This window comes from Lepidothrix coronata, unplaced genomic scaffold (assembly GCF_001604755.1).
Source record: "Lepidothrix coronata isolate B3197 unplaced genomic scaffold, Lepidothrix_coronata-1.0 Scaffold38, whole genome shotgun sequence".
NCBI lineage: Eukaryota > Metazoa > Chordata > Aves > Passeriformes > Pipridae > Lepidothrix > Lepidothrix coronata.
In genome coordinates, this window is record NW_016690218.1 from 58,326 (window position 1) to 85,770 (window position 27,445).

Genomic DNA, 27,445 nt, shown 5'->3' on the forward strand with positions numbered 1-27,445 from the left:
GGGCGAGCACGCGGGGGGCGGGCTCGGCGGCTCGAGGTTGGGGAAGGGAGGGGGGGGGCGGGAAGATCGCGCGCCCGCCATGGCGTCCCCTCCGTGCGCCTTCTCGCCCCGCGGCCGCCGCCTCTTCGCCGCCTGCGGGCCCGACGGGCGCCTCCGAGTGTGGGACGCGGCCGGCAGCCGCCTGCAGCACGAGTACGTGCCCTCCGCGCACCTCAGCGCCGCCTGCACATGCCTGGCCTGGGCCCCGCCGGAGGGGAGGCAGATCCCCAGCAAGGTGAGGGGAGAGGGGATGGGGAGCGCTGAGGGGAGGATGTGTGTGTGGGAGGGGGGGAATGTGTGGGATGGCGTGTGTGTTGGAGCGGGGAGGAATGGGGATGGTGGAGACCCCGAGCGCAGCCCCTGACGCGTGGCCGCGGCCCGCTCGGCTTCACCCCGCCCTCCCGGCGCCATGTGGCCGGGCGGGCCGGGGAGCGGGGGAGCGGCGGGCCGGGGTGAGGGTCCCGCGGGCCCCGCGGGGCTCGGGCAGGGACACTGCCCGTCCTCCCCCTCGCCCCCACGGCGGGATGGCCACGTGTGGCGCGCCCCGGGTTTGGGGGGTAAATCCTGTCGTCCCACCCCCCCCGCCATCCTCCGGCCCGGATGGCGCTGCACAAGGTAAATTTCACGTGTTCGTGGGGGAAGCGGCTCTAGGGGTTTTGTTGTTTTCTTCTTTTTTTTAAAAAAAAAAAACAAACCCAAACAAAACAGAAAAAAAATTAGCGGAAGCACTGACTGTGTAAAACCATCTGCCTCTCGTGTAACCTGCACGGAAGAAACCTTCCTTGAAAGGAGCAAGGTATGTTAACTTCACGGCGTGCCTTGCCTTAGTCGAAAAGGTGGTGCCCCAGAGCAGGTCGGCTCTGTGCGCTCACTTAGTTCACATTCCAGTAAAGGCACTATCTCCCCACACTTCCTTACCCTTGGAAGTACTCCCGTGCAAGCTGCTGCGCTATCTGTGATGCATCTTTCTGAACCCAGGAATCCTGCAAGAAGGTATTCAGTAGTTTTGTTCACAGCACACATCAGAGAGCTTGGATGTTCTCCGCCTTGATGAAGGTTTAGTTAACTTCACTTCAGGTGAACACTGAACCTGAAAATATCTGGAGTATATACTGAGGTACCTTTTTATTTTCTTTATGTTGAAGTAATCCTATTTTCTTTAGCTAGAATATACCATTTCCTGAGGAAAACAGATGTATCACTTGAAAAAAGTATGTGGCGTCCACTAAGAAGTAGGGAGGGCTTTTCAAAGTGTGTCTTGGTACATCAGCAATTCACTGTATTCAAAATACTGTTAAGGGCATTTCAGAACATGTAACACATAGATTACCAACCCAAGGGAAAGCAACGTTGTCTCACTTTCCTCAGCTGAGCAACTTAGTTCCTGAACTTCTAGAGCTCCCAGGACATGCAAAGAATGTGGCAGAAAGGGTTAGATTGGCCTGAGCCTGTTCATCTGTCACATAACTTTGAAGCAAAAAAGAATACGTGCATTAGTTGCAGAGCTGTAGAGGTGGTTCTTTGCTCTTAAATTAACTGAAACTGGCTTGTAAAAATGGGGTTAATCTGTCCTGTGTAGAGTAAAACTCAAGCTGACACTGCACTGCTGTGGTGCTGTAAGTCAAGCACAGGAGGTTTCTGAGTGGCTTTTAAAACCTTTTGTTTAAAACAACCCCCTTTTCTAGAGATCTACCCCTGAAACCCACAGGTCCTTGGTTTTAACCTGGCTTAGGGTTGTATGAAAAAGGACCTCATCAGACACCATTTGGCCACCTCTCAGTGCTTTCTGATCCAGTATTTTGAGTGCTGTCCCCTGCTTGAAAGTTGGTATGTTTTCAAGTGGAGCTGGAAAATATACTGTTTGTTGGAATAATGGTGCCATAAACCTTTGTAAATCATTGGTTTATCCTTAGACTGAGCTGAAGAACTAAAGCTATGATGGTTCTGCCAAATAGATTTTATTGTGTGTTTTCTGACATTACTTAGTCTTATTTTTTGCTGGAGAATTGACATCTGTCTAAGTAGTACTAGTATTTGGTGTTCAGGGGTAAAACTGTGCCAGTAGATATCTATAAATGGTGTTTGGCATAATGACACCTAAAGTAAGTATGTTTTGGACTGCTGCCATGTTAAGGAAGGCCATGTGTTACAGGGGAAATCAAGTTTTGAACTGCAGGCCCTGGAATTGCTGATGCAGGAGTGGCTTATTGGGATGCTCCCTGCCCATGTGTTTTCACAGTGTCAGTGCTTCCCACGTGCAGTGTTCATCTCCTGCTGCTCCATGTGGTGCCTTGTGCAAGAGTGCACCTCCAGCATTCAAAATGCTTTCCACTTTCTTCCTAACAAGCTGCAACTGCTCCATCATCATCAACTGTCAAGACCTTTAGATCTATCCCCATTTCAGTGATTTAAGTGCTTTATTTCACATGACAGCAGCACAGATTGGATTTCTGTTTAAAAAGAAAAGTCAGTGGCTTACCTAGTGAAGTAAGAGCATTAGGGGAAAATGCATGCACAGCTCCTTTTCAAATAACTTCCTTTAACCATCTCTGCTAATTAAAACACTGCTTTTTTAGGCAAAGTTGAAGGATTTCTAAATAAACTTGAGCTCCCATAAATAATGGAAAAGAAAGAGAAATGGAAATGGAAAGAGAAATCAAATGACAAGGATACTTAGTATAATTCAGCTCCCCTATCCTGTCCATGAGAACAGGGTGCTTTTCTTTTTAAGACCCTGATCCATAAGTGAATCCCACATGGATGTATGTTTACTGCAGTTGGCAGACTGTCTATGGACTAATGTAATGCTGGGTAGAGAAGTTTGATTGTTTTTTTTTTTTAATAGTTCTTAGAGTGTTTTCTCCAATCATCTCAGACATTAACAGGTGTCTGAATTCTTCATTTCTTCATGCAAAAATTTCTGACAAAATACTCCACTCATACTGCTGATAAAGGATGGTCAGTAAAGAAATGCATGTGAAAAAAACCCTTGACTTCAGGAGGAACCTTCACTGCCTCTTGCTTTTTTCTCGGCACTGGATATAACTGTGCACTTTAGTGGGAATTCTGGTGTACCTTTGGGTTGTTCCAGGGGAAATTGGCCATAACAAACTGGAGGGTGAACAAGTTTTAGTTAAAAGATTTATGCAAGGGAAGAGAATAAATCTCTTCTTAATTGTGATTTTGCTTTGCCCTGGGAGTGTGTGGGGTGATCAGTAAAACTACATAAAGAGATTAAAAAGTACCAGAGAACACATAAATTGTACTTCCATCTCCACTCTCTTTGGCCCTTGCCTTTGCAGGTCAGACAGCAATTTCAAAATCGCTTAGTTGTCATTGCTGCCCAAAAATCCAGTAGTTTAGTCTTTTCTCTTAAAACCTGCTTGATTTATTTGGTTGTGCTTTGCAACTGTGATGGTTTCTCAGCATCTGTATTTGTAATATTTTAAAAACACTTTTCTTTCCAAGGAAAGATGAAGCCTAAACTAATACTTGCAAAAACTGCAGTGTAATTTTTCTCAAGACCCTGCTTTTGATATAAAAGTATTTTGGTATTTCTTGGCCTAAACCAAGATGCTTTTCCTTGCAGGTGCCTGTGTTAAATACAGAGAAAAAGCAAGTCATGCTTCAAAGAACCAAAGTTTTTATCCTGCGCTGTTAAACTTGTACATCTTGGTTGTGATGAAAACTCCCAAATCCCGATTGTCATTATATGTCTGGTTCTGAGCAGAAATTATGTGTGTTCACTGTGTGATGTCTGTTGTAAGGCAGATGAGCTACACACATGGAACTTTCATAGAGCTGGTTGTTCACATTATATCAGTCTCCTTTGGCTTCTTCTGGCTGCTTGTCAGTGCAAGTAGACCTGTTGTGTAGAGGAAGCATTAGTTTGCATATAGTTTTTAAATTGGAGAGAATGCTTTGCTGCAATGTAACAAATGTAGGAAGATTTACTAAAGTCCAATTAAAAAACTTATCAGTAGCATTAGAGATGTTTTTTCTTGTGAAGTCCTTGAACAGTGTTTTTATTTTCTTTTTTTCATTTGTGTGTGTGATTAGTTATGTGGGATTAACCCAGTGAGCTTAAATGGAGTGGCTTCTTCTGCCCTCTTTATTTTAGTTTCACAGGAGCCAGTTTTATTCCTCTTCCCCTTCCCAGTGATGTGCTGCATTCACGTGTTTTTGGTTAAGAGAGATGAAGTAAAATCCCTCCTTGAAGTGGCTGATAGCACTTGTAGAGCGAGGGAGTGAAGATTTAAGAATTGCCTGATCGTAGGAGGACCTCTGGTACTGACAACAGGACCTGTGCAGAGCACTTACTTTCAAGTACTGTCATTTCCCTCTGTGGAGTAGGGTAGTACTTTTTTTATAGGAAGCATTGTGAACAGTTAATGTTTGCAAGACTCTTCTGAATAGCTTTTGAGAAACAAACAAAAAAAGATCATAATCAATCATTTCCACTTTGTGGGTGAAGTGTTCTGATTGTGCTAATCTTTACTTCTGCCTCTGGGACAGGAACTTTGTGAAAAACTTGAATATATTTCCTCCCCTCATGGATAAGGTTGGTAAGGTAGCAAAATGGCCTCCACCAGATGTTTCCAAGTGACTCAAAGCAACTTTGTTACCTTGTACACGGAGGTACAACATTAATAGCTAGGCTTCTGTGCACTTCAGTGTCTTCATTTTGTGTCTGACTGGGTCTCAAACTTAGGGAAGTTTTTTTCCCCTCTGCTTTACCACTGTGATTAACCAGTCAGAGTAATTAATTTTACGGTTTCTCTTTTTTTGTTGTTTTTTCCAGGATGGCCCTCAGAGGAAAAAACGGAAGTCTGAAGCTGGAGAAGTGGAGAAGCAGTTAGATATCCTGGCTATCGGTACAGCAGTTGGTAGCATTTTGTTGTACAGCACAGTAAAAGGAGAATTACAGAGCAAGCTAGTAAGTAATACAGTCTTCATCACATGCTACCAAATACTGATGGTTTCGGCCAGTTTAGACTGAAAAATCCTGGTTTTGAAGTTAATGCAATATCTTAACATTGTCCATGGATTTGTTATTTTGCATTAAAAATAACGGTATTATTGAAATGCCTAACCTGGTGAGTTAAATCCTCTGTGGAACTGTCATACCTTCAGTTGCTGCATGGTATTGTTGGAGAGAAGGTCAGTACTCATCCAATGCTTGGGTAGGTGTCACACTGATGAACTTTTCTATAAGCTTACCTCCCTTGTGGAAGCTTTAGAGCTCTCTAAGCACATTATCTTTTATGAATGATACAGATGACTTCCATTTTGCCTTTCCAATTGATAATGTCCCTGTTACTTCCAAGTACCTTGGCTTTAGTCTTGGGTTGCATAACAAGCAAAATAAATCCACATGAATGGTTGTGCAGTATTTTGAGATACTTGGGCATACTTTTGCTTCTAAACTGTTAGTTATATGTACAGTGATAAATGTACATGAATTTAGAGAAAGCACAGTAGCTAATGAGTATCAACTCTGTTTTATGGAAAAACTATTTATACTTGAAAACTATGAGCAAAATAAAGATGTTTTCAGGTTAAAATTTAGTTTCAGTTGGTTTGAAAACACTGACTGCTCTTCTGTAGGAGCAGATGTTATTTCATGAGTACTTTGTTTTTATAGGTAGGTCAAATTAAAAGATTACTAATGTTATTAGAATAAGGGACATCACTTTTAGCTGTCCTTATTGAACAGAATATCTTTCTGCAATGTAGATTGTTTTGCTCAAAGCTGATTTGCAGTGACACTTCTGGGAGTAGTCTGAGCAGGTTGTTACTGGTCCAAATAGTGAAATTTTATAAACTCCATGAAATATCTTCATAAACAATTGAAGGGTATATATGTGGAGCTGCAAAGATTTTGGTTATTAAGAGGAGTGAGTGATACCCCCTATAGGGTCTTGTGATCTGACGGTAGCTTGCTCTTGAATGCTGATCTAAAAGGGGAGGCTCCTCATTTCTGAGGGCCCTTAAGGAAGCAGGCACTTAGATGACTGTCAGCAAGACACCTGTGCTAGCCTTTCCTTTGAGTAAATTTGATGCTGTTAGCCTTGTTTGGCTGTGTGTATAAAAATGGGCAGGGCAATTTTTTGGTGAATTCTGAAGTCCTAGAAAAATCACAGAATCATAAAATATCCCGAGTTGGAAGGGACCCACAGAGATCACCAAGGCCGAAATCCTCTCCTGTGGCATCTCACCCTGAAAGGGAAGAAGGGAACATGCAGGTGCAGAGATGCTTGTAGTTGAAAAGGAATGACAGAAGTCAGAGGGTCCACAAAACCTTAGTAGTAAATTACACACTTGGCATGGAAATCAGTATAAGTTAGTCTCTTCTAGTATAAAAACATGGCAGTGGACTTTGAATAAGGGGTAGGGTGAAAGAGAAGAAAGAGATTAAAGAGCGAGAGAATGAGCAAAAGATGGATCACCAGTCCTGGCTCCAGCATCAGTCCAGTTGATGGGATGTCCAGTGTCCTGGGGGTGCCACTTGGGCTTTGCGGGGGTCCTTTTTTATACACAATTTCTCCCTACCTTGGAACCAAGTTTCTCACTTTATGTGCAGTTCAGTTACCATGTACAGTTTGTTCTTCTAGACCTTTCTGGAAATGGATTGGAGGGTTTTGGGGGTCTTTGATGGTCTTGATCCCCCCTACTAGGTGGGCCTTTGGTCATCAGTCAGTGCCTGCTTCTTGACCTCATTCCCACACTTGGGCTGTGCTGTGTTGTGCTTACTACCAGGAGCCAGAACAAGGACGTTTGTCCCAGAAAAGTACTGCCCTGCCTTCACATGGCCCCCTTCTCCATCCACATCCTGTTCTTTCTCACACTGTGCTCTTACCAACAATTCTTGGTGGGCTCCATGGCTCTCTGATGGCTCTTGGTGTCTGAGACACACATTAGCCCCTGATCTTCTAGGCTTCTACATGGCCCTGCACAGGGCCACCCCAAGAATCACACCATGTGTCTGAAAGCATTGTCCAAATGCTTCTTGGACTCTGGCAGGGTTGGTGCTGTGAACACTTCCCCGGGGAGCCTGTTCCAGGGCCCAACCACCCTCTGGAGATTATTTTCCTAATATCCAAGCGAACCGCCCCCCAGCCCCGCTTCCTGCCATTCCCTCGGGTCCTGTCACTGGTCACCACAGAGAAGAGATCAGTGCCTGCCCCTCCACTTCCCATTGTGAGGAAGCTGTAGACCACAATGAGGTCTACCCTCAGTTTCGTCCTCTCTAGGATGAATAAACCAAGCCGAAATACTTATGTGTATGTATCAAAATATGAAATATCTTTAATTTGTATAAATTTATATGTATATTGGTCTTTTAAACCACACACACTCTTCAAGTTGCTAATGATTTGAATTTATTTCTTGAAAGAGCACTTTATTGACATTATTGGAGTGGGGAAGACTCAGTAGTCAAGATACTTCAGTCAGTTGACACTCTTACCTTTTGTAGGATGGTGGTCATGACAGTAGAGTAAACTGTGTAAGATGGCATCAAGACAACTGCTACTTGTATAGCTGTTCAGAGGACAAACACATTGTGGAATGGAACACACAGACCTGCAAAGTAAAATGGTGAGTGATGCTGGTTTTCAGTCAAATTTGTTTGCACTTACTTTTGTGTATTTCCTCCCTTGCAGGTTTTAATGAGGCCCCTTTGGAAGTGGTGCACTCTGCTATCCAGGCTTCATGCCCACTGTGCAGAATTGACTGTTGGCCATTATTTTTCTGAGATTGGAAGTGGTTTTATTGAGGGATGAAAGAGTAATTGTCATCCTCTGTGTATTGGAAGGACTAGATGAAATTGAGAGGGATTTGGTTCCCTCCACACTAACTTTTAGTGGGACTGAAAGACTAAAAGTTGCTCTAAATGATGAAAAATCTAAGTTCTAGATAAAATCCTCAAAAATAGAGTGCAGCAGATACTGAAAGACCTCATTTATCCCATTTAAACCTGTTACATGCACCTGGCTTTGCTCAAAGGGCCTTGCTATGATGATAACCCACTTGGTTTCGCTCACTACTGATGTGCAGTGGGGACAGTTCCACTTGGCTGTCTGAGCAGGCTGCTACTGTTGAAAGTACTGTTGAGCAAAATAGAGCTTAGTACAGAGTAACAAGATGTCTGTTGTGGGCAATTACTTTCTTTTGTAATAAAGTCAACCTGTTTTTAAACTTTAAAGAAGAACCCAAAATTTCTATTAACGATCTTGGTTATCTTTCTTCAATAAAAGCCTGGTATGTGATGGCCCATTGATCCTTCTCTTGATTTTATTTCTATTTCTTAACATTTCCCGCTGTTTTATTACTGCAGCTCTCTTGATTCTGTTAAGGTTGGCGTGGGCACTGCAGGCAGCCCATCGTCAGTAGCCTCTTAGATTTCCCTAAAAAAGGCATGCATCCTTAGATTGCATTATGTTGAGACACTGACGTAAAGTACCAGAAGACAGCTGCAAAATCTCCTTCTAGGCTTTTCTTTTTAGGGTTAAACACACCTGGTTCCCTCATCTTTCCCTCTTCCATTATGTACTCTAGTCCCTAAGCTGCTTTTGTGGCCGTACATTGAATTTACTCCACTACGTCAGTGACTTTTTTGTACTGCCCCAGACTGGATGCAGTGCTTAGACACAGTTTCAAAAGAATTACACAGAGCAGAGGAATCACTTTCCTTGACCTGCAGATGACACTGTGGCTAATGCAAATCAGTATGTAGTTGGTCTCATTGCCACAAGGACTCCCTGCTTGCTCATGTTCAGCTTGACTATGAGGACCACAGGCCTCTTTCCTGCAGAGCTGCTTTCTAGCCATTTGTCCCCAGCCATTTGTACTGGGGTTTTTCCATCCCACCTGCAGGACTTTACATTTTCCTTTGAGCTTTGAGATTCTGACAGCCTGTTTCTTCCCAGGCCTGCTGAGATGCCCCTGAGTAGCAGCCCTGCCCTCCAGGATATCAGCTGCTCTCCCTGATTTGGTATTGAATGTGAGCTTGTTATGTGTGCATTCTGTCCTGTTTTGAGATCATTAATGAAGACCTGGGCAACTATGGAGGATATTAAGCAGAATTGGGATGTCCTTAGTGACACCAGTAATTGGCCACCAGCTGGTCTTCGTACCAATGATCACAACTGTTTGAACTCAGTGATGCAGCCAGATCTTACCCTCCTTAGAGCCCATCCATTCAGGCTTTGTATCTCCAATTTGCTGCAAGGATACTATGTGAGACATTGTCAAAAGCATTGCTGAAGTCAAGTTAAATGGCATTCGTGGCTCTCTTCCCATCAGCCAAGACAGTTGTCTCATTAAGAAGACAATCAGGTTGGTTAGACACAGTTTGCCATTTATAAATCAATGCTGGATGTGCCTAGTGACTCTTCTGACCTTTCAGTGCCTGGAAATGGCTTCCAGGTGTATTTGTTGTATAACCTTCCTTGTTGTTTCCTGGATTCTCCTTCTGTGGATATATTTTGTCTCCTCTCTTTTTTTTTTCCAAGTCATCAGAAATTTTTCCTGAGCCTGTGTGACTACTCAAAATGGTAGCAGGGTCTTAGGAGTTCTGGATGCATCCCATTCAATCTTAAGGAGTCACATGTGTAGAATTTAATGCTGTGATCCCTAATTTGATGTCCCTTCACTATAGTGCTAGTTCTGACTCTGGCAAAAGCTCAAGAACATGGGAGGCCTGCAAGACATTGCCCTTCAGTGCTTTGGCCTTTTCTGTGTACTGAATGTGTCCCTACACCATTCAGCATCAGCTTTGCACTTTCCTCAATGATCATCTTACTGCTGCTGATGTGCTGTGTGTAGGTGTCCTTTTGTTGGCCTTCATATTCCCTGCAGGCTTGAACACCAGCTAAGCTTTGGCATTTTCTGTTGCTGCATGCCTGGACAATATTTCTGTATTCTTCTGTGTAATCTTATCTTGACTTTCACCCTTTGCATACTTCTTTTTTTGTTCTTTTGAGTTGAGTCAGGAGTTACCAACTTGGCCAAGCCAGCCTTCTGCAGTAACTGGTGATTTCCTGCTCATTGGAGGGTACCCTTCTTTTGCTTTGAGGAGGTTATCCTGGAAGAACAACCAGCTTTCTTGGGCCCCTTTTTTGCTTGAGGGCAGCCAACCAGTGTGATCCTGCCAATCAGTTCTCTGCGTAAGTTGCAGTCTGCTCTTTTGAAGTCCAGCATTGTAATTCTGCTGTTTATATTGCTCTTGTTTTTTTAGGATCCTGAATTCCATTGTCTTGTGGTTGCTATAGCTGGAGGTTGTAGTGCTTTTTTTTTCCCTTTTGAGTGGCTGATCCAGTAAAAGTCACCTTTCATAGTTGCGAAGCACTTGCATCAAGAAAAGGTCTTCAGCACTTGCCAGCAGTTTTGGACTGCATGTGCACTCCTGTGCTGCCCTTCCAGCAGTTACTGGGGTGGTTAAAGCCCATTAAAAGAGCCAGGGCCTGGGATTACAAAGATTTATCAATTTCTTGTTTATTGGACAGTCTGTAACAGATGTGCACCGCTGCTCCCTTGTTGATCTCTTCTCATACCTGCAAGTTCTGCAGTGGCCCTTTGCCTGTTTCAGAGGAAAGCTCTGTGCATTCATGCTACCTTTTTATGTGGAGAAACCCCCCTCTTCTCTTTGCCTTCCTGGCATGTTCCTGAAGTGCCTTCGTAAAGATCCTTGTCTTGCAAGGCATCCAGCTGTTGTTCTGTGAGCCCAGTGAGATCAAAGCTCTGAAGTTGCCCATGGACATCTCATTCACTCTGTTTGTATTCCACAGTGTGTGTGTTCATGTACAAGTACTTGAGATGGGTCCCAGACATGCTGCTTTCTTGGGAAATGTGAGAATTTCTGCTGTCATGCTTCTTCTTGGGTGTTTCACTCTGCTCCTGTCCCATACCAGGGACCACGGAGGGGGAGGCTGTGGTTATGAAATGTAACTAGAGGCATTGTGTTCTTTCATTTTAAAGATGGCAACAGAAAATAAGTCCTGGAGTGTATAGATTAAAAGTACACGAGCCGTATAACATCGTGGCTTTTATATGAAGATTTTCTCTGATAATATTATGTCATACCTAAGGTGGCTGAAATTGGAAAGAGTAGAAGAAAGCAATTCTCTTAAAATTTTACCTACTAGAAGGGACAAATATCTATAATAGTTGCTTATGCCCAATATCCACGTGAGTGCTTGCATTCTTTAACACTTGTTAGGACCTGGAAATCAGTATTTGCATAACCCACAGAGAAATCAGGATGGTTGCTCCTGGCATAGAGAAGCAGTATTCAACCTCTTTTTTTTTTTTTTCATTTGCAGGCTTCTAGACATGTTTCTATAGAGGTGTGGACTGCTAGGCAGGGAATAGAAACCGTATGCCTTTAGTCTTGACTTTTCTAATTACTGTAGGAGTACTCTGTAGGGCCACTTCAGGAGGTGTGTGCAGCACACATGAAACCTTTGGCAGAGGGACAAGCTGTTGGGGAAGAGAGAGAGGCAAGATAAGGTGTTGTAGAGAGGTAGTGTGAAACATTCTGGATGACTTCTTGTTTCTCTGTAGCTCTTTCATGTCTTAAGTACTCTGACTACTGCCAGAGACATTCTGGACATCTTATGCAGCTTCTTGTTTTATGAGATCCTGTTTAAAACTCTTTCCTGTTAAAATTATATGAAGAGTATCCAAACTGAAAACCAACAGATTTTTGCTCTGTCTTATATTCTCTGCAGTCTACTCCAGTCTCGTCTTTTTAGTACATTTAAAAATACCTTCTTGGTTTAGATTATTAAATGGTTTGAAATTCTCAGTCTTGACCTCTTCTTTGGAAAAGAATACAAAATCATGTCATACTCTCTGTAAGGTGTAATGCTGTTTGTCAGGTTTGTGGGCTGTAAAAGTTTCAGCTTCTATCAGAAGTGATACAGCAAATGATCTCTGTTTTGGAAGACAGGAGAGGCATTGCTTGGGCATGTGAAAGTTATTTGGAGGTATTCCCAGAACAGCTGTTTACAATCAGAACTTGGTGTGTTGCAGGCTACGTCCAAACTGTAAAGGGTTTGTGTTCATGCTTTCCTTGCAATTTTGTCCTGTGAGCAACATGTAGTATTCGTATTCCTTCAAAGCAGATTCAAGCTTTTCATGGCACCATCTTTATTTTTTCCCTTTTTAACTTTATTTTTAATTATTTTTAAATAGTGCTTTGAACAATAGACCATTAAGGTGAAGTTTGTTTTTGTCAGTGACATTGACAGCCTTGGGAGGAGAGCCAGGCAGGAACTGAATGGGCTCTGAAACTCTGAATTTTAGTGTTCAGAAGGCCTTTCTGAATGGATTGGTGTAAGCTTTTGGGATTATGGTGCACAAAGGAGTCTTGAAAATGGTATGGCTCTTTTTGCCCTATTTTCAGTAGTAGAGAACTTTGAGAGAGGAACAGTTCAGTATTAAATAGCTTTATATTATTGAGTTGTTGCAGTTTTTTGTAAACCAATTCTGCAAAATGCAGAAGCAGCATAGCCTTGACCTCATCTTTGACTGCTAAAATTACTATTTTTTAAATTTTGCCTTAAATTTTCTGTCACAGTGGTTGTGCATTTTGAGATTATCCTAATGAATGTTGTTTTTTCTGTTTCTCCATCTTTCTCCCTTTGTACAAAACCCCTTCATCCAAATTCTAGTAAGTGGAAAGGCGACAATAGCAGTGTCACCTGTCTATGCATCAGTCCAGATGGAAAAATGCTGCTGTCAGCTGGTAGAACTATAAAACTGTGGGACTTGGAGACCAAAGAAGTCTACAGAGTAAGTACCTCTGTACCTCTGTTAAAACAGATGCAAAAAAATACCCTTCTTGATTGGTGACATTACTTACCAAGTGTTCCCTGATTGGACATCTGAAAGTTTCAGGATTTCTGGAAGCTTTTGCTCTGATGATACCCTAAACTGTAGTTTCAACTTCCTGATAGTTGAACGAGGACATTAAATTCCTGTTCCTGGGCATGCTACTAGCACCCTTTCTCAGGCCTGTGGGAGAAAGTTGGATGCTGTTCTTTTTCACTGGCTCCCTGCCTGATACCTTTCTGGCAGGAGAACTTAGTTCGCCACTGTATCAGTTACTGCTGGTTTGGGTTTGTCTGTGAGCTCCCTGACTTGTAACATGAGTCCCTCCATGAAGCCTTCAGGTTTCCTTGCTAAACTTCATGTAAGTGGTAGCATTATCAGTTTTGCTGTTAAAACAGCTGGAGGCATAGGAGTGAAATCCTTGTTCCCCGGGCAGGGCTCAGACGTGAGCAAATAGCCAGGCTTTAGGTGATCCCTGAATGCAGCCATGTTCTCTTGCCTGCCAGCAGATAGGACACAGCTGGCCTCTGAATTTCCTGGTATTTGCTGTCAGGTGAGTGTGTGCACATGTGCTGTTACTGTGGTCTTGCTGGCTCATGGCAACTACCGTGTATGTCTGCATCCTATGATGACCAAAACCACTGTTTGCAGAAGTAGATTGAAGAACCATTTTTTAGGGGGGTTTGGGGGTGGTGTGTTGCACAGACTTAGTGTGTCAGCACATCTGTGTGTCCGTTCTTAAAGCTGAGACTGAAACTAAGAATCTAGTTTCATTGTAAAAGTTGAAGTGTAAAACTGGGGGGGGGCAGAGGGGAGTGCTTTGTGACAGAAACAGTAGTACAGGTGGATGTGATTTTTTTTGCATGGATTTAGTCCCGGTGGATTTGCCTTTGATTCCCCATTTAACTTTTAAAATGCCGATAAATATCTGGCCGGACATACAGAAATGCAAGGAAGCTGATCACTAGTTAAAGACACCACTGAGTTGTCCTTGTTGACACTTGAATCTTTCCTAGTGTTCTTTGTTAACTAATGTTTTGGCTTTTGCAGTAAGACTGCTTATGACAATCTTTGAAAGATCCTGTTTTTTCTCTTAGCATTTCACAGGCCATGCTACATCAGTGTCATCGTTAATGTTTACCACAGTGAAACCTATGAATGAAAGTATACCTTTTGATGGGATTACAGGACTTTATTTCTTGTCTGGAGCCATACACGACCGATTATTGAGTGTATGGTATGTAAGCTTTCCATAATTTGTGACTTTTAATTGTGATCAGTATTGAGCATAGACTTACCAAGTGTGTTCTGAACTCTGATTGAACAGAAGGTGAAGCAGAAGGGGCACTCTGGAAAAATGCAGTGATGATCTCTTAAATGGTGGTTTCGACTCACTGATTGTTGGGTGAAGACGTGATTTTCCTTGGCTGTGTCTGAGCATGCTTCCAGTTGCCATTTGTATCACCATTGTGTGCCAGAACATACTGTGTAATAAAATTCCTTGTTCTTTGCACTTATTGTAAGGTTTATGTGAAGTTTTTCTTGCTCAGTTTCACTTGGGAGTTACTTTGCACTTGGAAGTTAAAATATTTTCTAAGCTGAAAATTGAAATGTCAGCAGGATACTTTTGGATGTGGTAGATACTACCACAGTTGCTGGTGATTTATAGGATTTATAATGCTTGTCAAGTGCAGAGTCCTGTTTGTGCTGTGCTACATAACGTGTACTGTTCATGTCTTCCAGGCAGATCAGGTCAGATAGAAAAGAAAAGAATGCTGTGATGTCTTTTGCAGTAACAGATGAACCAATTTTTGTTGACCTGACTGTATCAGAAGTCAAAGAAGAGGTAGGAGCAGTAGTCTGTAACCATATGTGTTCAACAATTTTGAGTTATCATATCAGTTTCCATTTAAGATTCTAAAGAAAGAAGCTTTGTTTGTATTTTAGGTTCTGTTAGGCAGAGATGAGGTCTAAACACCAATTCACGTGTATAAGAATATTTATTACAGGTGCATTTATAAAGCTGATAGTTTCAAATACTCCTTATCAAAGCTACTAAATGCAAATTCAGTGGTTTTTCTCAGAAATTTTGTTTATGATGGTGGAAATGTCAGTTGTTTCCTATTTAGAACAAGTTATTAATCAAAGTGGTTGTTAGAACTTGGCACGAAAAAACACAAAATAGATTATTTCTAAAAATCTGTTTTGAGTATGTCCTGTTTGTTTATGATTGCAGGTGATTTTGGCAATGTAACTGCATTTGGAATTAACTAGCCTTTAATGAGTTAAAGTAGCAATGTGCATTGCCCAAGTCTCAGTTTTAGCAAGGGCAAATCTTTCTAAGTAATTGCCTTATGAAAAATATGTGCATGTAAAACATGTTAACAAACTGTTTTATTAATTATTTCAAACATTTTTTCTCCTGCTGTCTTTAGATTCTGTTTCTCAAAAGAGTATTTCATGCTTTCTTTTTCTAATGTTTCCAGTTGTTCCCTCTTACTACATGTACTGGAGAGTATTCCGTAATGTACCCCTGTCACTGAATTACTCAGAGGACTCAAATCAGTTTCTTTCCTCTAAGCATATTTACAGTGTCAGTGCCTTTGTAGGCCTGTGCCTGTAGACACGTCTGCTAGTGTGCAAACTGTTCAAATTGGCATGTATTAGTAGTGATACGGTAAAGTACAGTTATGAGTTGTATTTTTATCTCTTAATAGTTCTGCTAAGTGTTCATGAGTTATGTTTTTGATCTTCCTTACAGATTTAGTTTAATGTGCTTAGGTACTGAAAAAAGTCAAATTGTAGCCATGCAACTGTCCCTTGATGTCCTATACTTCCAGGAGGTTTGTCCTTTGATCTAATTAAACTCTGTTACTGTGCTTTCTTTCAGCCTGTGAAGTTAGCAGTTGTGTGCAGGGATGGGCAGTTGCATTTATTTGAACATATCTTAAATGGGTAAGTTGGTGTTCCTCTTGAGGGTATCTTTGGGGAGATCACCGTAAGGGAAAGTTCAGTTTTGTTATTCTGCTGCTTTTAAGTTCTTGTATCTGCTGCAAACCTGCTGCAAACCAGCTGGTTCTTTGTCTTGGGTTGCTGGACTCATTTTTCGAGAACTCATTTGTTGGTGACTGTGCTGCACTTCAGTATTAACTGTGGCTTTAGTCCAGATTTTGTGTGTCTGTGCCTCTTCTTAGCCATCTGTAAAAGCTGTAAAATGGCTGAGTTTGCTGAGTACCTGCTAATGAAAGGTACTCACATGTGCAGGATACTGAAGTGTTCAAGCTAAACCTCTTGGAATTTTTTAATTTCCTTTTTTTTTTCTCCAGTTATTGCAAAAAACCCTTAACGTCAAACTGTACTATCCAGATAGCAACACCTGGAAATGACGGGGACTCCACACCGAAACCAGTCCCTATTTTAGCAGCTGCGTTTTGCACGGACAAACAGTCTCTGCTGCTGGTGTATGGAAACACCTCACAGCCCGTCATAGAGAAAGTGGTATGTAAAACTTACCAGAGGGGGTTGGGATTCTCTGATATCGACTGCATACTGCTCTCAGTTGGAGAAAGTTGTGGTTTTATTGTTTTTATTTTTTCTTTTTTGAAATTATATAACAATACAAAACATAGTGCTCGCCCTTTTTTTGGGAACTATGACTGTTGCCCCAGAGCTGTTTCAAAAGGTCATTTGTATTCTTCCATTCTTATAATTGGAGTACAGCTTGATGTCACTGCTGGCTGTTTCTTGCCTTTTCAGCTGTTACTGAGTTAGGCCATGGAAACTGGTTTGAATAGTGTTTCACTTTACCTGTTTGAACTTCTTTGGAGAGCATAGAGATCTGGTAACAAAAGGCAGATATGCAAAGGAGCTGCTGTTGTAGAGTGAAAAAAAAGTTCATTCTAATTTATACCTCTGGAATTTGTTCTCATCTTTAAGTAGCATCATAAATCACAGGTGTGAATGTCAAATATATTAACTGGTTTTGTTCCTGTCCTTCTAGTCTTTGAACACCAGTGAACCCCACATATGTTTAGTAAGGGACATCCAGAAAGTGTTGTCACTTAAAACAGATGCTGCTCTAACGAAGGTGAGTTTTGCATAAAATATGATTTTGTTGCTTCTCTTGTTTTACTTTGGAAATGGTAGAATTCACTGCTCACTTAAAACAAGATTGGATTTCTGGATGGACCTGTTCAGAGCTGCAGTGATAGCTACAGATGTCTGTAGCACTCAGGCAGGAGTGCGTAAAGAGAACTCTGTGGCTCCTGTGTATCCTGGCATGTGAGAGGGCACATGGTGACCCTCCTGTTCTCAGCAGGTCTGCTTTGAGAGACAGGACTGATTGGTGGGGTTTTTCTGCTTGAGATCAGTCCTTCCCTTGGAGTCTGTCGGTTTGTACAGCCTCTTTGACCCTAATGGTTTGGGGTGAAGGTGGGATGGCTTTGTTTTAGAGTCTAAATAAAATGTAATGGAACCTTAAAGGGCACATCCTTTTGGCTCTTTCTTGATGTGGCTTTTATGTGTTCCTACTCACAGGGACCTGGGAATGTGAGCTTGGCACTTACATGGATGGCAGCAGTGTCCACTGAGGCCACTTGCCACTGTTTTCTCTCATGCAGGATCCCCTGGGTGTTTAGAGACAGGCTGTGGAATTCTTAATCATTGTGCATATTCAAGGCCTTGAAGATGTGAAATGCTTGGAGTATCAGTGAAGTGAGCAGACAGCGCTGTTTTTCTGACCCTAAAGTTACCTACTGGATCTGGTGCTCCATCAGCCAGGCGGGGTTTTGTGCTGTTTCCTCAGCCCTGGAGCTGGTGGGTAGCAGAGCTGAATGGCAGTGAGAGGTGTAGGAACTCCCTGGCATGCAGTGATGATACCCATCTTGGTTTCGCTTTTTGCTGAATTCCAGTGAAGACGCATTTCTCTTGGCTGTCTGAGCATGTCGTGTGGGGAGAAGGTCAGTGATGAGTGTGGTGAGCAAAGGGGGCAGTATTTTAACACCATTGCTGTTCTGTGTTAAAATTCTTGAGCCAGAAGATGGATTTTTTTGACTTTTACACACGGCGTATGGAAGGTGCTTTGCTCACTGTGGTAGATTATATTTGTATCACTTCAGTGGGCACCCAGCAGGGCTTCCACAAGTACAGAAGTTTGGGTAGGTACTTCAAACAAAGGCCTGGACAGAAGTGCTGTGGTTAAAAAGTGTTCTCAAAGTAGCTGGTAGCATTCTTGATATTCTGGAAGTTGCATGCTCCCTTACATCCTCTGTGGGTCAGGGGAGCATTTGATTATTGAATATATTGCCTTTAAAATTCTATCTCCTTTGTGTTCATTGAAGATGATACCTTAGCTTGCTTGGTATAACCTGAAGTTGCTCTGTTTGTCACCATCATCATAGTCTAATTCAGACAACTGAGTTCTGTGTCTGAGCAATCCCTAGAGGAAGATAGGTGGGATTGACATGAGTAGTAACTACCTTTTACTATTACGTTGTGCTGCTTTTTGTGGTCAGTTACTGCCTTCCAGTGGCTGCTGAATTAATCTGCATGCGGTTTATGGGGCTGAGTGTTAGTACACGTGGTATCTATTGCTAGCAAACGTCCAGATATTTGTTGTTGGATACAAAGGCGTAGTTCTATGAATGTTATGGCAAAAGCTTGTAAGAAAAATGATTCACAGGTGATTCCAAAGAGACTGCTGCTTTAGTTACTTATGAAAATTAGCTGACTGTTACTTGAGGTTATTCATTACTCTTAAAAATGTCACATTTTCCTAGTATATCAAGAAGATGGGTTGCGTCAGGCTGGTTTTAGCATGTATGTGTGAGTCTTGGAATAAAATTAGTATTTTAAATTGGAAGAAAACCCAAGGTATTAGCAATTCATGCAAATGTGGTATCTCGGTCCTAGGTAAAGACGCCTGTTGTGAACTCGGACACCAAAGTTCTAGTGCCTGGTATTCCAGGACATAGTACAGCTGTCAAAACTCCAGCCTCGGGAAAGGAGAAAAAGAAAAACAAGAGGAAACCAGGGGAGACAGAGGTAAAAGCCTTCCTCTTTTAAACACAGCAATAAGGGAGAAACTAGAATCGTAAATCACCATTATGCCTTCTTTTGGTGAACTCAAATTTTCTTTGTTTGGCATGGAAGAAAGGCTAATGATACCATCTTTTTGTATGGAAGAGACATTTCCTTCACTCAAGCCCTGTGTGCCTTGCCCATAGTTTTGCCAGGTTGTTTCAGAACTCTGTCACACACTTGTGTCTGTGCCAAGGTATATTAATGTCTTTCAGTCAAAACTTCTTTTCTCATGCTATTCTCTATCAGTACATTTAAAAGACTATGCAAAATTTACATTATTTCCCATCAGAAGTAGAGGGAATGCTGTAAGCTAGGTACTTTGTTTTCAGCTGATGTTTCTGAGAAGCTGCACTGAAGCAGCACTGCCCTTATTTTCCTTTCGTGTGCAGGAGAGCATTGAGGAGCGCCTTGGGGCATTGGATATTGATGTGAGCAAAGTAAAAACTCCAGGTGGCCTTCCACAAACAGACAGCTTAGCCGTGCTGCTGGTTCAGGGCTTGGAAAGCAACGATGCAGAAATCTTAAATGTAAGTGTTGCGAGCTCAGTGTTTGCTGTTCAGTGTATTCACTGGGGCTTGTGGGGAGCCGTCCTGAAAGCTGGGGGAGGCTGAACGGTCAAGATCCTGTTGTTTCTCCCAGCTGGTTTTTGCTGATTTGCTGCTCAAGGCAGTGGTATTATGAATTATAGTGGCATTATTATTTTTTTGTTGTTTATCTGCCTTGCCTTCTGAGTCAGTCCATGAACTAGGAGGCACTTCTTTTATGATAAATTTGTTATGTCACAGTTCAGATCTTCCCTTTAGCTTGAGCTGGAGCGTAACCTGTTGTTTAGTCTCCTGAGTTTTCAAGTAGATACTGTTTGAAAAATGCATTGAAGACAACAGTTTCACTTGAAAAGCTTGCTGTTGCACTTGGACTGGGAGGACGTAAAAGTACTGGGGCACCGAAATGTTAAGATTTTGACACCGAGTAGAAATTTCTTGTCACTGATGCTGATGAAAGGCATTTATTTACAGAAGTCAAACAGAAAATATCAAGAGAAATTTTAATGTGCCTGTGATGCATCATTTCTAACATGGGACAGGTGGGCTAGAGGCACTGGCAGACTGTTTTAAATGGGTTAATCGAGTGTCTTACTTTGTTAATTGTAGCTGACTTGGAAAATGGAACTCCTTTGCTCAGCCTATCTTTTGCTCATTGTCCTATCTTACCATACAAAGATAGTGGAGTAGAAAAAGAAACTTAAAGCCAGGAATTTTTGATTTTGCTGATTGCTCATATGCATGTTGGATCTGAATGATTCTCTGATCGTATTTTTTCACTTTAACAGAAAGTGCTTAATACAAGAAAGGAAAATATAGTAAAGAACACAGTAGCCAGAATGCCTATATATGCTGTCATTCCACTGCTGCATGAGGTAGGAGAGACTGATCTTCTTGTACTGTCCTGCAAGCCACACGTGGTTTGCATTCTAGCTGGGGAAAATCCAAGATATGTCTCTTTGTTTTTACTAAAGAAATTGGTTTGGTACTTTTAACGAGTCAGAAATGTTTCTTAATTTTATCTCTGATACACTCTTTGTCTTTTTTGGATGAAGCTTAACCAAAGGACCAAGTGCCACTGTCAAAGATAGGAAGAGCATTAGATCATGTAATAATATCTTAAATGATTATGTGGGAAAAAGAAATGGAAGAGGTTAAGCGAAAGGATGTTTAGTACATGGCAAAAAATTGCCATTACATCTTATTTTCAACTACTAACATGGATGATAATTCGAAGCGTGAAAATAGCAGTGCTAGCCAGAGCAAGCTATATGAGCATAAATATGCTGGATACTCACGTGAGAGGAAGAATAGAATGCCTACTTAGAACAGTGAGTTTACAAGACACTTGGAAAATGAGGGGTAATTCCTTTCCTGTTTTGAAAATAATCAGAAGCCCTGTTGCGGTACTTAAGCTTTGCAACATCGTTTAGTAGCAATTTTAAAAAGGATTTGGCTTCTGAACTGCTTACTCAGTGATATTAAATAAAATCTGTGTTTGGACAGAAATATTTTAATGATTAGCCTTAACTAGACATTAGTTTTTAAACTGAATGTCGATTAGTTGCTCTTGTTACGTGAATGACATCTATAACATAAGTTAATGGTTAGATTTCTTATGTATTTTAATGTGCTGGCCACAAATAAGATTTAATTTTTACTTATGGTACTGATCTTAACTGAATTATGCAGATGTCCTGGTGCTGAATGTGTAGTCTTGCAGCACTTCCTTAGGCTTATGTTAATGAAATGCAGCGTTTCTTCCCTGGGAGCTTTGTCAGGGAATCTCAGTGCAAGTGTTTGACTGTATAATCTCAGTGGTGGACAGACCTTCATGTAACTGCCTTCCCCAGAGTTTGAGATTTGTTCTGGGAAATGGCCTTTACCTGATACTAACTTCACTTGTTTCCCCAAATCGTCCACCTTATAACAACTGCTTTACTAAGCAGATACTCAAAAACATATAAAAAAGGGCTTTCCCTCTACTTATTCCAGCATTTGCTTTTGCTGAATATTTTTCCTCTTAAGAGTTACAGCTTTCTTGTAGTCATGAAACTCAGCTTCTGGGAGTTATCAGCCCATCTACAGGATGGTAGAGCCAGCAGTGTAATTTTCTGGAGCCTGGCTGTGGTTAATCCTAGCAAACTTGAGATGTCTGGTGAACTTTCTGCCCCAGTATTGGGGCTGTCACATGGTTGTAATGTTGGGGTTTTAAACTCATTATGTTTGTTTGTTACTTATTGCTGACTATTTTTTGTCCTTTTAGCTTACGAAGAGATTGCAGGGCAACCCATACAGGTGAGACAACTCAACTACAGTGTAATTCACCTGAAACTTTTGTGTGCGTGTGTGTTAGGATTCCACCCACCCCCTATGTGATTGACTTCCACAGTAACTGTAATTAAACTGCAGCATGTGGAGGTAAAAACTCTCACCTGATTGTGGGTGTAAAGAGGAACTTTTATTAAGGCTTTCTCAGGATGGCTGAAGTGAAATTAAAAAGGTAAAATGATACCTGAAATAAGTGTGTAATCCCAATAATGTAACTGAAATCCTCAAATGCTGACAGTGTGAACCTGATCAATATGTAAGATAAAATAGCTGTCAGATTTTCAATTTAATTATCAGCTTGTTAAGTTTAGTTATCAAATGTATTTAGACTTCTCTTGCTATTTTGTTTAATAACAAAACCAGCTTCTCCCCCATCTTATGTTGCCATAAGGACAGCTCTGCTGAGACTAGCTGTTCTGAATTGTGGAGGTTAGGTTGGTTTGGTTTTGGTTTTGGTTTTATTTTTCTAAATATAAATTTCCTCATTGGAGGTGGACAAAAGGTAGCATGCTTTGATCTTTTATTCACTGAGACCTCCCATAAAAGATGTCAGAGGCACAGACCCCTGAAAACGTCTAGTTTAGTCCCTCAGTAAAGTGTCTGTTCTTTTCCTAGCACTGATATATCTCATCTGGATAGCCAAGCTGTTACATTTTCATCTGCATTTATCTTTTTATCTAATGAAAAAGGAACACTTTATATAGAGCTGTTTAGCATCTAGAATGTGAAATGAGTGTCTCTCAGCCAGTATCTCTGATACAATTAATTTACCTTTTCCAGTGCCTCACTAATGGTTCGGTGGCTGAAGTCTGTTTTTACCCTACATGCATCCTACCTTTCCACAGTAAGTATTTTACATTAATGGAAATGCACTTAAATAAAACTAGATTTAAATGCTTAAATAAATGTATACTCTTTCTTCAAGAATCTGTCTCCTGCTCTCCACGTGTGTCAGTGCCCAAATCAATGTACAGAGAGGGATATACTTCTGCCACTTTTGCCAAACTACTACACATTGCAGATAAATTGTTTGTCTCAGTCATTCATGACATAATTATAGCCATCCCAAAGTCAGGCCAAGATAAGTTATGTCACACCTGTGAGAGGGAACAAAATTACCATCAAAGAGTAATGTAGTCTGTGCCACTAAATCTTAAATAACTAAATTTTCTTTGCTCTTGTAATGCTCATCCTGAGACTATTTTGGGCATGGCTAGATCTATGGGCTAAAGATGTGCCAAAGGTGGCAGGGCAGTAAGTAATGTCATAGCTCCTGCATTGAAGTCCAGCCTTGCCTTACAGGTGGTTGATACAGCACTCTTGCTGGGTTAAGAAAAAGGCATTTTTGGCACTGTCACTTCTTTGTCCCATTTATTATAGGATTGATGAGCTTCAGAACTTGCACACGTTGCTGAGGCTGCATTTGTTCACTGGTGTATGTTCGGTTCCCATTTACACAGCTTTCTGAGTAGTGCTTCGACACCTGCCTATGGCAGTGACTGTGCAAAGGAGTAGTGTAAGAATTGCCACTTTCTGAAAGTAGATGATGTTTCTAAACATGGCCAAGTGTTGATTGATCAGATACAGGTGATTTCCGTGAACACTAACTCTTCCTTGTGTTTAGAATAATGTGAGCAAGGGTTGCTTGCCCCAAACACACGGAGGTAGTTTAAAATAAAAAGATGTTTGGGATGTGTTGGTTAACAGCTTCATATTTTTTTCATCTCTCTCTTCTCTGAAGTTGCCAGACCTTATTCCTCAGCTGGGAATGTTATACCAGTTAATGGAGAGCAGAGTAAAAACTTTGCAAAAGCTTTCCCGTCTGCATGGAAGACTCTTCATTCTTGCCAGCCAGGTGAGCTTCAACTAAATAACATGGGATGTGCAGGAGTATTGTTTGCAGACTTCACCTCCTGTCGTGATTGCATCTGGTGGGACCTGTCATTGGGAACTGTACAGTGACACTGGTGATGCTCAGTCACTACACTTAATGGACTGTCCTGTCAGCCTGTGCTCTCTGGAAGTGTTACACGTTTTGTCCTGCCAAATGTGACTACTGACCCATAGAGTTTTAAAGGGGTATAAATGGGAGGCACTTCAGAGCAGATGTCTCTCAAATTTGACTTTGTCATTTGTACTTGTTTGTCTGTTAAACTACTACTGTAAATGAATTAATGTGTGTCATTCTTGATGTAGACTTCATTTAAATTGTTATGAGTTTTGTTGCCTTTTAAGGTTCAAGTATATGATTTCCTCTAAGGCTAATCTTCAAATTCCATTCAGGTTGCAGCATCAGAAGCAGTTCAGGATGTACCTGAGGTTAATCAGACTGCAAAGCTGGTCTATGAGGATGGTAAGTGTTGTATGCTAAGTGTGACAGCTCCTGAATTCACATGACAGCCAGCACTTGGCAGCTGTTCATCATGCTCCTCTACTTATCTACCAGAGTACAGGCTGCAAATAGAGAGGTTTTGTGGGATGTCTGTGGCTAATGATGGGGACATCTTGCAGCTAGTTGTTCCTTCCTTCCCCTCCTTTTATCTCTTTTAATTCCCTTCCATCCCTGCTTCACAAATGAAGATATCAGTGACTTGGAAGTTGCTGCTTTAACTTACCTGGTAACCTCAAATTTCTGCTGTTACCTGCCCTTCTTCTAAGGTAGATACAGTCAAGGCACTTCTGCGTTTGAGTCAGCGAGACATCAATGTAGTGGATGTCCATGTGTGTGCATGTACACTTCCAGTTTGGCTTTTTTCCTACTGTCTTCACACTGTATATGCATAACGGAAGTGACTTGTTCCTAATTGTTGTTGATTACCTCATCTTGAGGTAGAATTAGTTTTGGAATTGAAATAGAACAGTTTGAAGACCTTGGCAGCATGTGGGGTTGGGCCTTATTTGCACAATTTAAAAGCCTGTTCTCCAAACTGAGATATTGTTTTCTCTTCGCAGAATCCTCGGAGGAGGAAGGCTCAGATGATGAGATGATTGCAGATAAAGACTCGGATGTAAGTGGAGCTGGACCACATCTTCTCCCATTTGCTTGTAACAGAAATGGTGTGACTGACAAGGGTTCAAACATTTCTGTTTTATTTTTTTCCCCAGGAAAACTGGGATGAAGATGAAGAAAAAGAGGAGCAGTCTGATGAACAAGACATGACTGTTGAAAAGGAAATCAATGGTGATTCTGATTTGGAACCAGAAAATGAAAGCGAAGAAGAATAACAGCACGAAAGAATAATTTTAACAGTTTGAACATGTGGGCCACCAACCTCTTTAATTCTGGATCATGTTGCTGAAAGATGCTGTATTTGCATATCAGGAGTGCAGAGTCATGCACGGCCTGTGTGCAGAGGCACATGTGGGGCACTGTGCATTTCTGAATCCAGAATGTTTAACCGTGCCAGCCTTCTCTCGCCCTATTTCCCTGCGCTTACTTATAGAAACATTTCTTCCACCTCATGGTCAAAGTATGCCTGTCATGTGGACATGCATTTGTATCTCAAATGAAATAAATCTGCCACCACTGTTTGTGTGGTAAACTTGGTTCAGCTTTACATTGAATTTGTTTCAGATATTCAAGGATCAAAGACAACTGGTCTATACCTTCTTTCCATGCTTCAGTTAGCAATAGCAAGTGGGCATCCTGCTGTTTTGTTTTTTTTTTTAAAAGGAAACAAAAAAAAGAAAAAAAAAGATATTTTTGTAATATTTAAATTCTATACTGAAATTCTTTTCTTCCCCTCCCTCCCTTCATTGGCTTAGCCATGCCTTGGCAATATCTAAATGCCAACCTGACTTAAAAATGTATTTTTCTTTTTTTTTTTTTTTAACAAATTTGAACTCAAGATTTTTGTATGTACAAATCAATGACTTTTCTTGTGCTTTAAAAGGACCTTAGAACTATCACTGGCTCCTAATTTTGTTTTAATGGAGGCTGTATATAAGTTCAGTGCTAACCCAGAGGACAGACCGTGTTGAGGTGGGTGGGGAGAGGAGTGACACAGGGAAATGAGAAGGGGAATTCTTGTGAATACATAGCACACGGCTATACCTTTATTATGGATTTTTAATCTCTCAGTGGCAGAACAAGGACAGCTATTTGCTCAGCTAATGGAAGCTGAAGTGGTGCAAACATATTTTTAAGAGCAAAACAAGGTAAAAGTTTGAGCCATTCACCACTATAATGTACAATAATATATTTGTCTATAAATGGAGCTGTTGCAACTAAATACCACCCTCTTTGTAAAGTGAATAAATATACATCTCTTTTACCAAATACCTGTCCTGTGGTGTTTGTTGAGAGAGAGGTTAGGTAGCTATGGGTGGTGGTTCAAGATGAAATGCTGCTTGTAGAAAGCAGATTTCTAATGGAGGAGGAAGCCAGTCTGAAAGGTTACAATGTTCTGCAAAGGACCTGTTGTTACTGATTTCTTGTCTCCTTTTTGTCTTGTCTGTTGGTTTGTCCACTGCTTGGATTGCATTGGGGTTGCAGTGTTTTCTGGAAGTGCATGGGGTTATGTCATGGACAAAGCTGGAAGAGATGTTCTTGGTTTTGGAGAGGTGGAGGTAGAAGGGCAGCAGGGGTTAGGCTTTTGGTCTTTGGAGGGTTTTAACTGGCAGTAAATTAGTGTCTTAATACTTTATAAATCTGGGCTTTATCTTTTTCAGTTCTGAAATGCTGTGAAAATAAGTGCCAAGATTTGTGCACTTGTCTGCACTCAAAGCCACCAGATTAGGCTGAACTTGTGTCAGTTTTTAATCAGTCCTGCTGTTACTACGTGCAGGCAGGCTTCGGGTCGGGCAAAAGAGGGGTTTGAATGAAGGTGTGTTCTATCTCAGGTGAGTGCTGATCTGCTGAGCTTTTGAAGTGTGGAGTAACACAAGGAGCCAGCTGTGTTTTGGTCATGCAAGTCCTAAATGTGTCTACATCCCAGCCTTTCCAGAAGTCGAAGCAGAAGCCCTGGGTTGGGGCTGAAAGAGCAGGCGGAGTATCTCATTTGCACTGTTTGGATGCGGGGAGTGGTGGCATTGGAAACTTTCCACCACTTCCCGTTGTACCTGCAAGGTTGGCATTGTCTGTGTCCATCATTTCTGTGCACAACAAACCTGTTCCAGCAGTAGAGCTGTGGGAGAACCTGTCAGCAGGAATAGCAGAGGCGTTTCAAGAAGATTTTGTTCATTCTTTGTTCTCGCGGGCATGAAAATCCTGTGAATCTGTTTCAGTTACAGACAGAGAGCTGGTGACAGGGGTCACCAGAGGTGAGTTCTGGTTTCCTGCTTGCTGTTATGACAGCCAGGTCACTCTGTCCTCAGCTCTGTGCCTGTGTCACCTTGAAGCAGCTGTTGTGTGTGAAACTGTGTGGGTTTGGCAGCTGTGAGCAATTGGGCTCCTTGGTCAAAAATGCCCTCACCTTAGAGCTGATAATTAACAGTTCTGTGCACTTTCTAGTCTTTATGACTATCTACAAAGCCAAGGTCTCAAAACAGTTTGAGCTGTGTCTTCATCTTCCAAAGATGCAGCATTGTCTGGAGAAAAAGGCTGGAAATGGTGTAGATTCTCCCTTCCAGCACTAATCCTGGTAGTTTTGGAGCAGTGAAGAGAGTGAGGAAGA

At 41.6% G+C, this 27,445-nt stretch overlaps 1 protein-coding gene across 1 annotated transcript; it reads left to right on the forward strand.

Moving 5' to 3' along the window:
• The first annotated feature begins 60 nt into the window (after nt 1-60).
• On the forward strand, nt 61-26,109 carry WDR43 (WD repeat domain 43). The gene is made up of 18 exons (XM_017812916.1): nt 61-274; nt 4,841-4,975; nt 7,517-7,638; nt 12,717-12,837; nt 13,974-14,113; nt 14,620-14,722; nt 15,767-15,831; nt 16,203-16,374; nt 16,877-16,963; nt 18,787-18,918; nt 19,347-19,484; nt 20,288-20,374; nt 21,766-21,797; nt 22,611-22,674; nt 23,572-23,685; nt 24,114-24,183; nt 24,783-24,838; nt 24,936-26,109. The coding sequence occupies exons 1-18, from the start codon at nt 80-82 to the stop codon at nt 25,053-25,055; spliced, it is 1,953 nt and encodes a 650-aa protein (XP_017668405.1). The 5' UTR covers nt 61-79; the 3' UTR covers nt 25,056-26,109.
• Nucleotides 26,110-27,445: the final 1,336 nt, after the last annotated feature.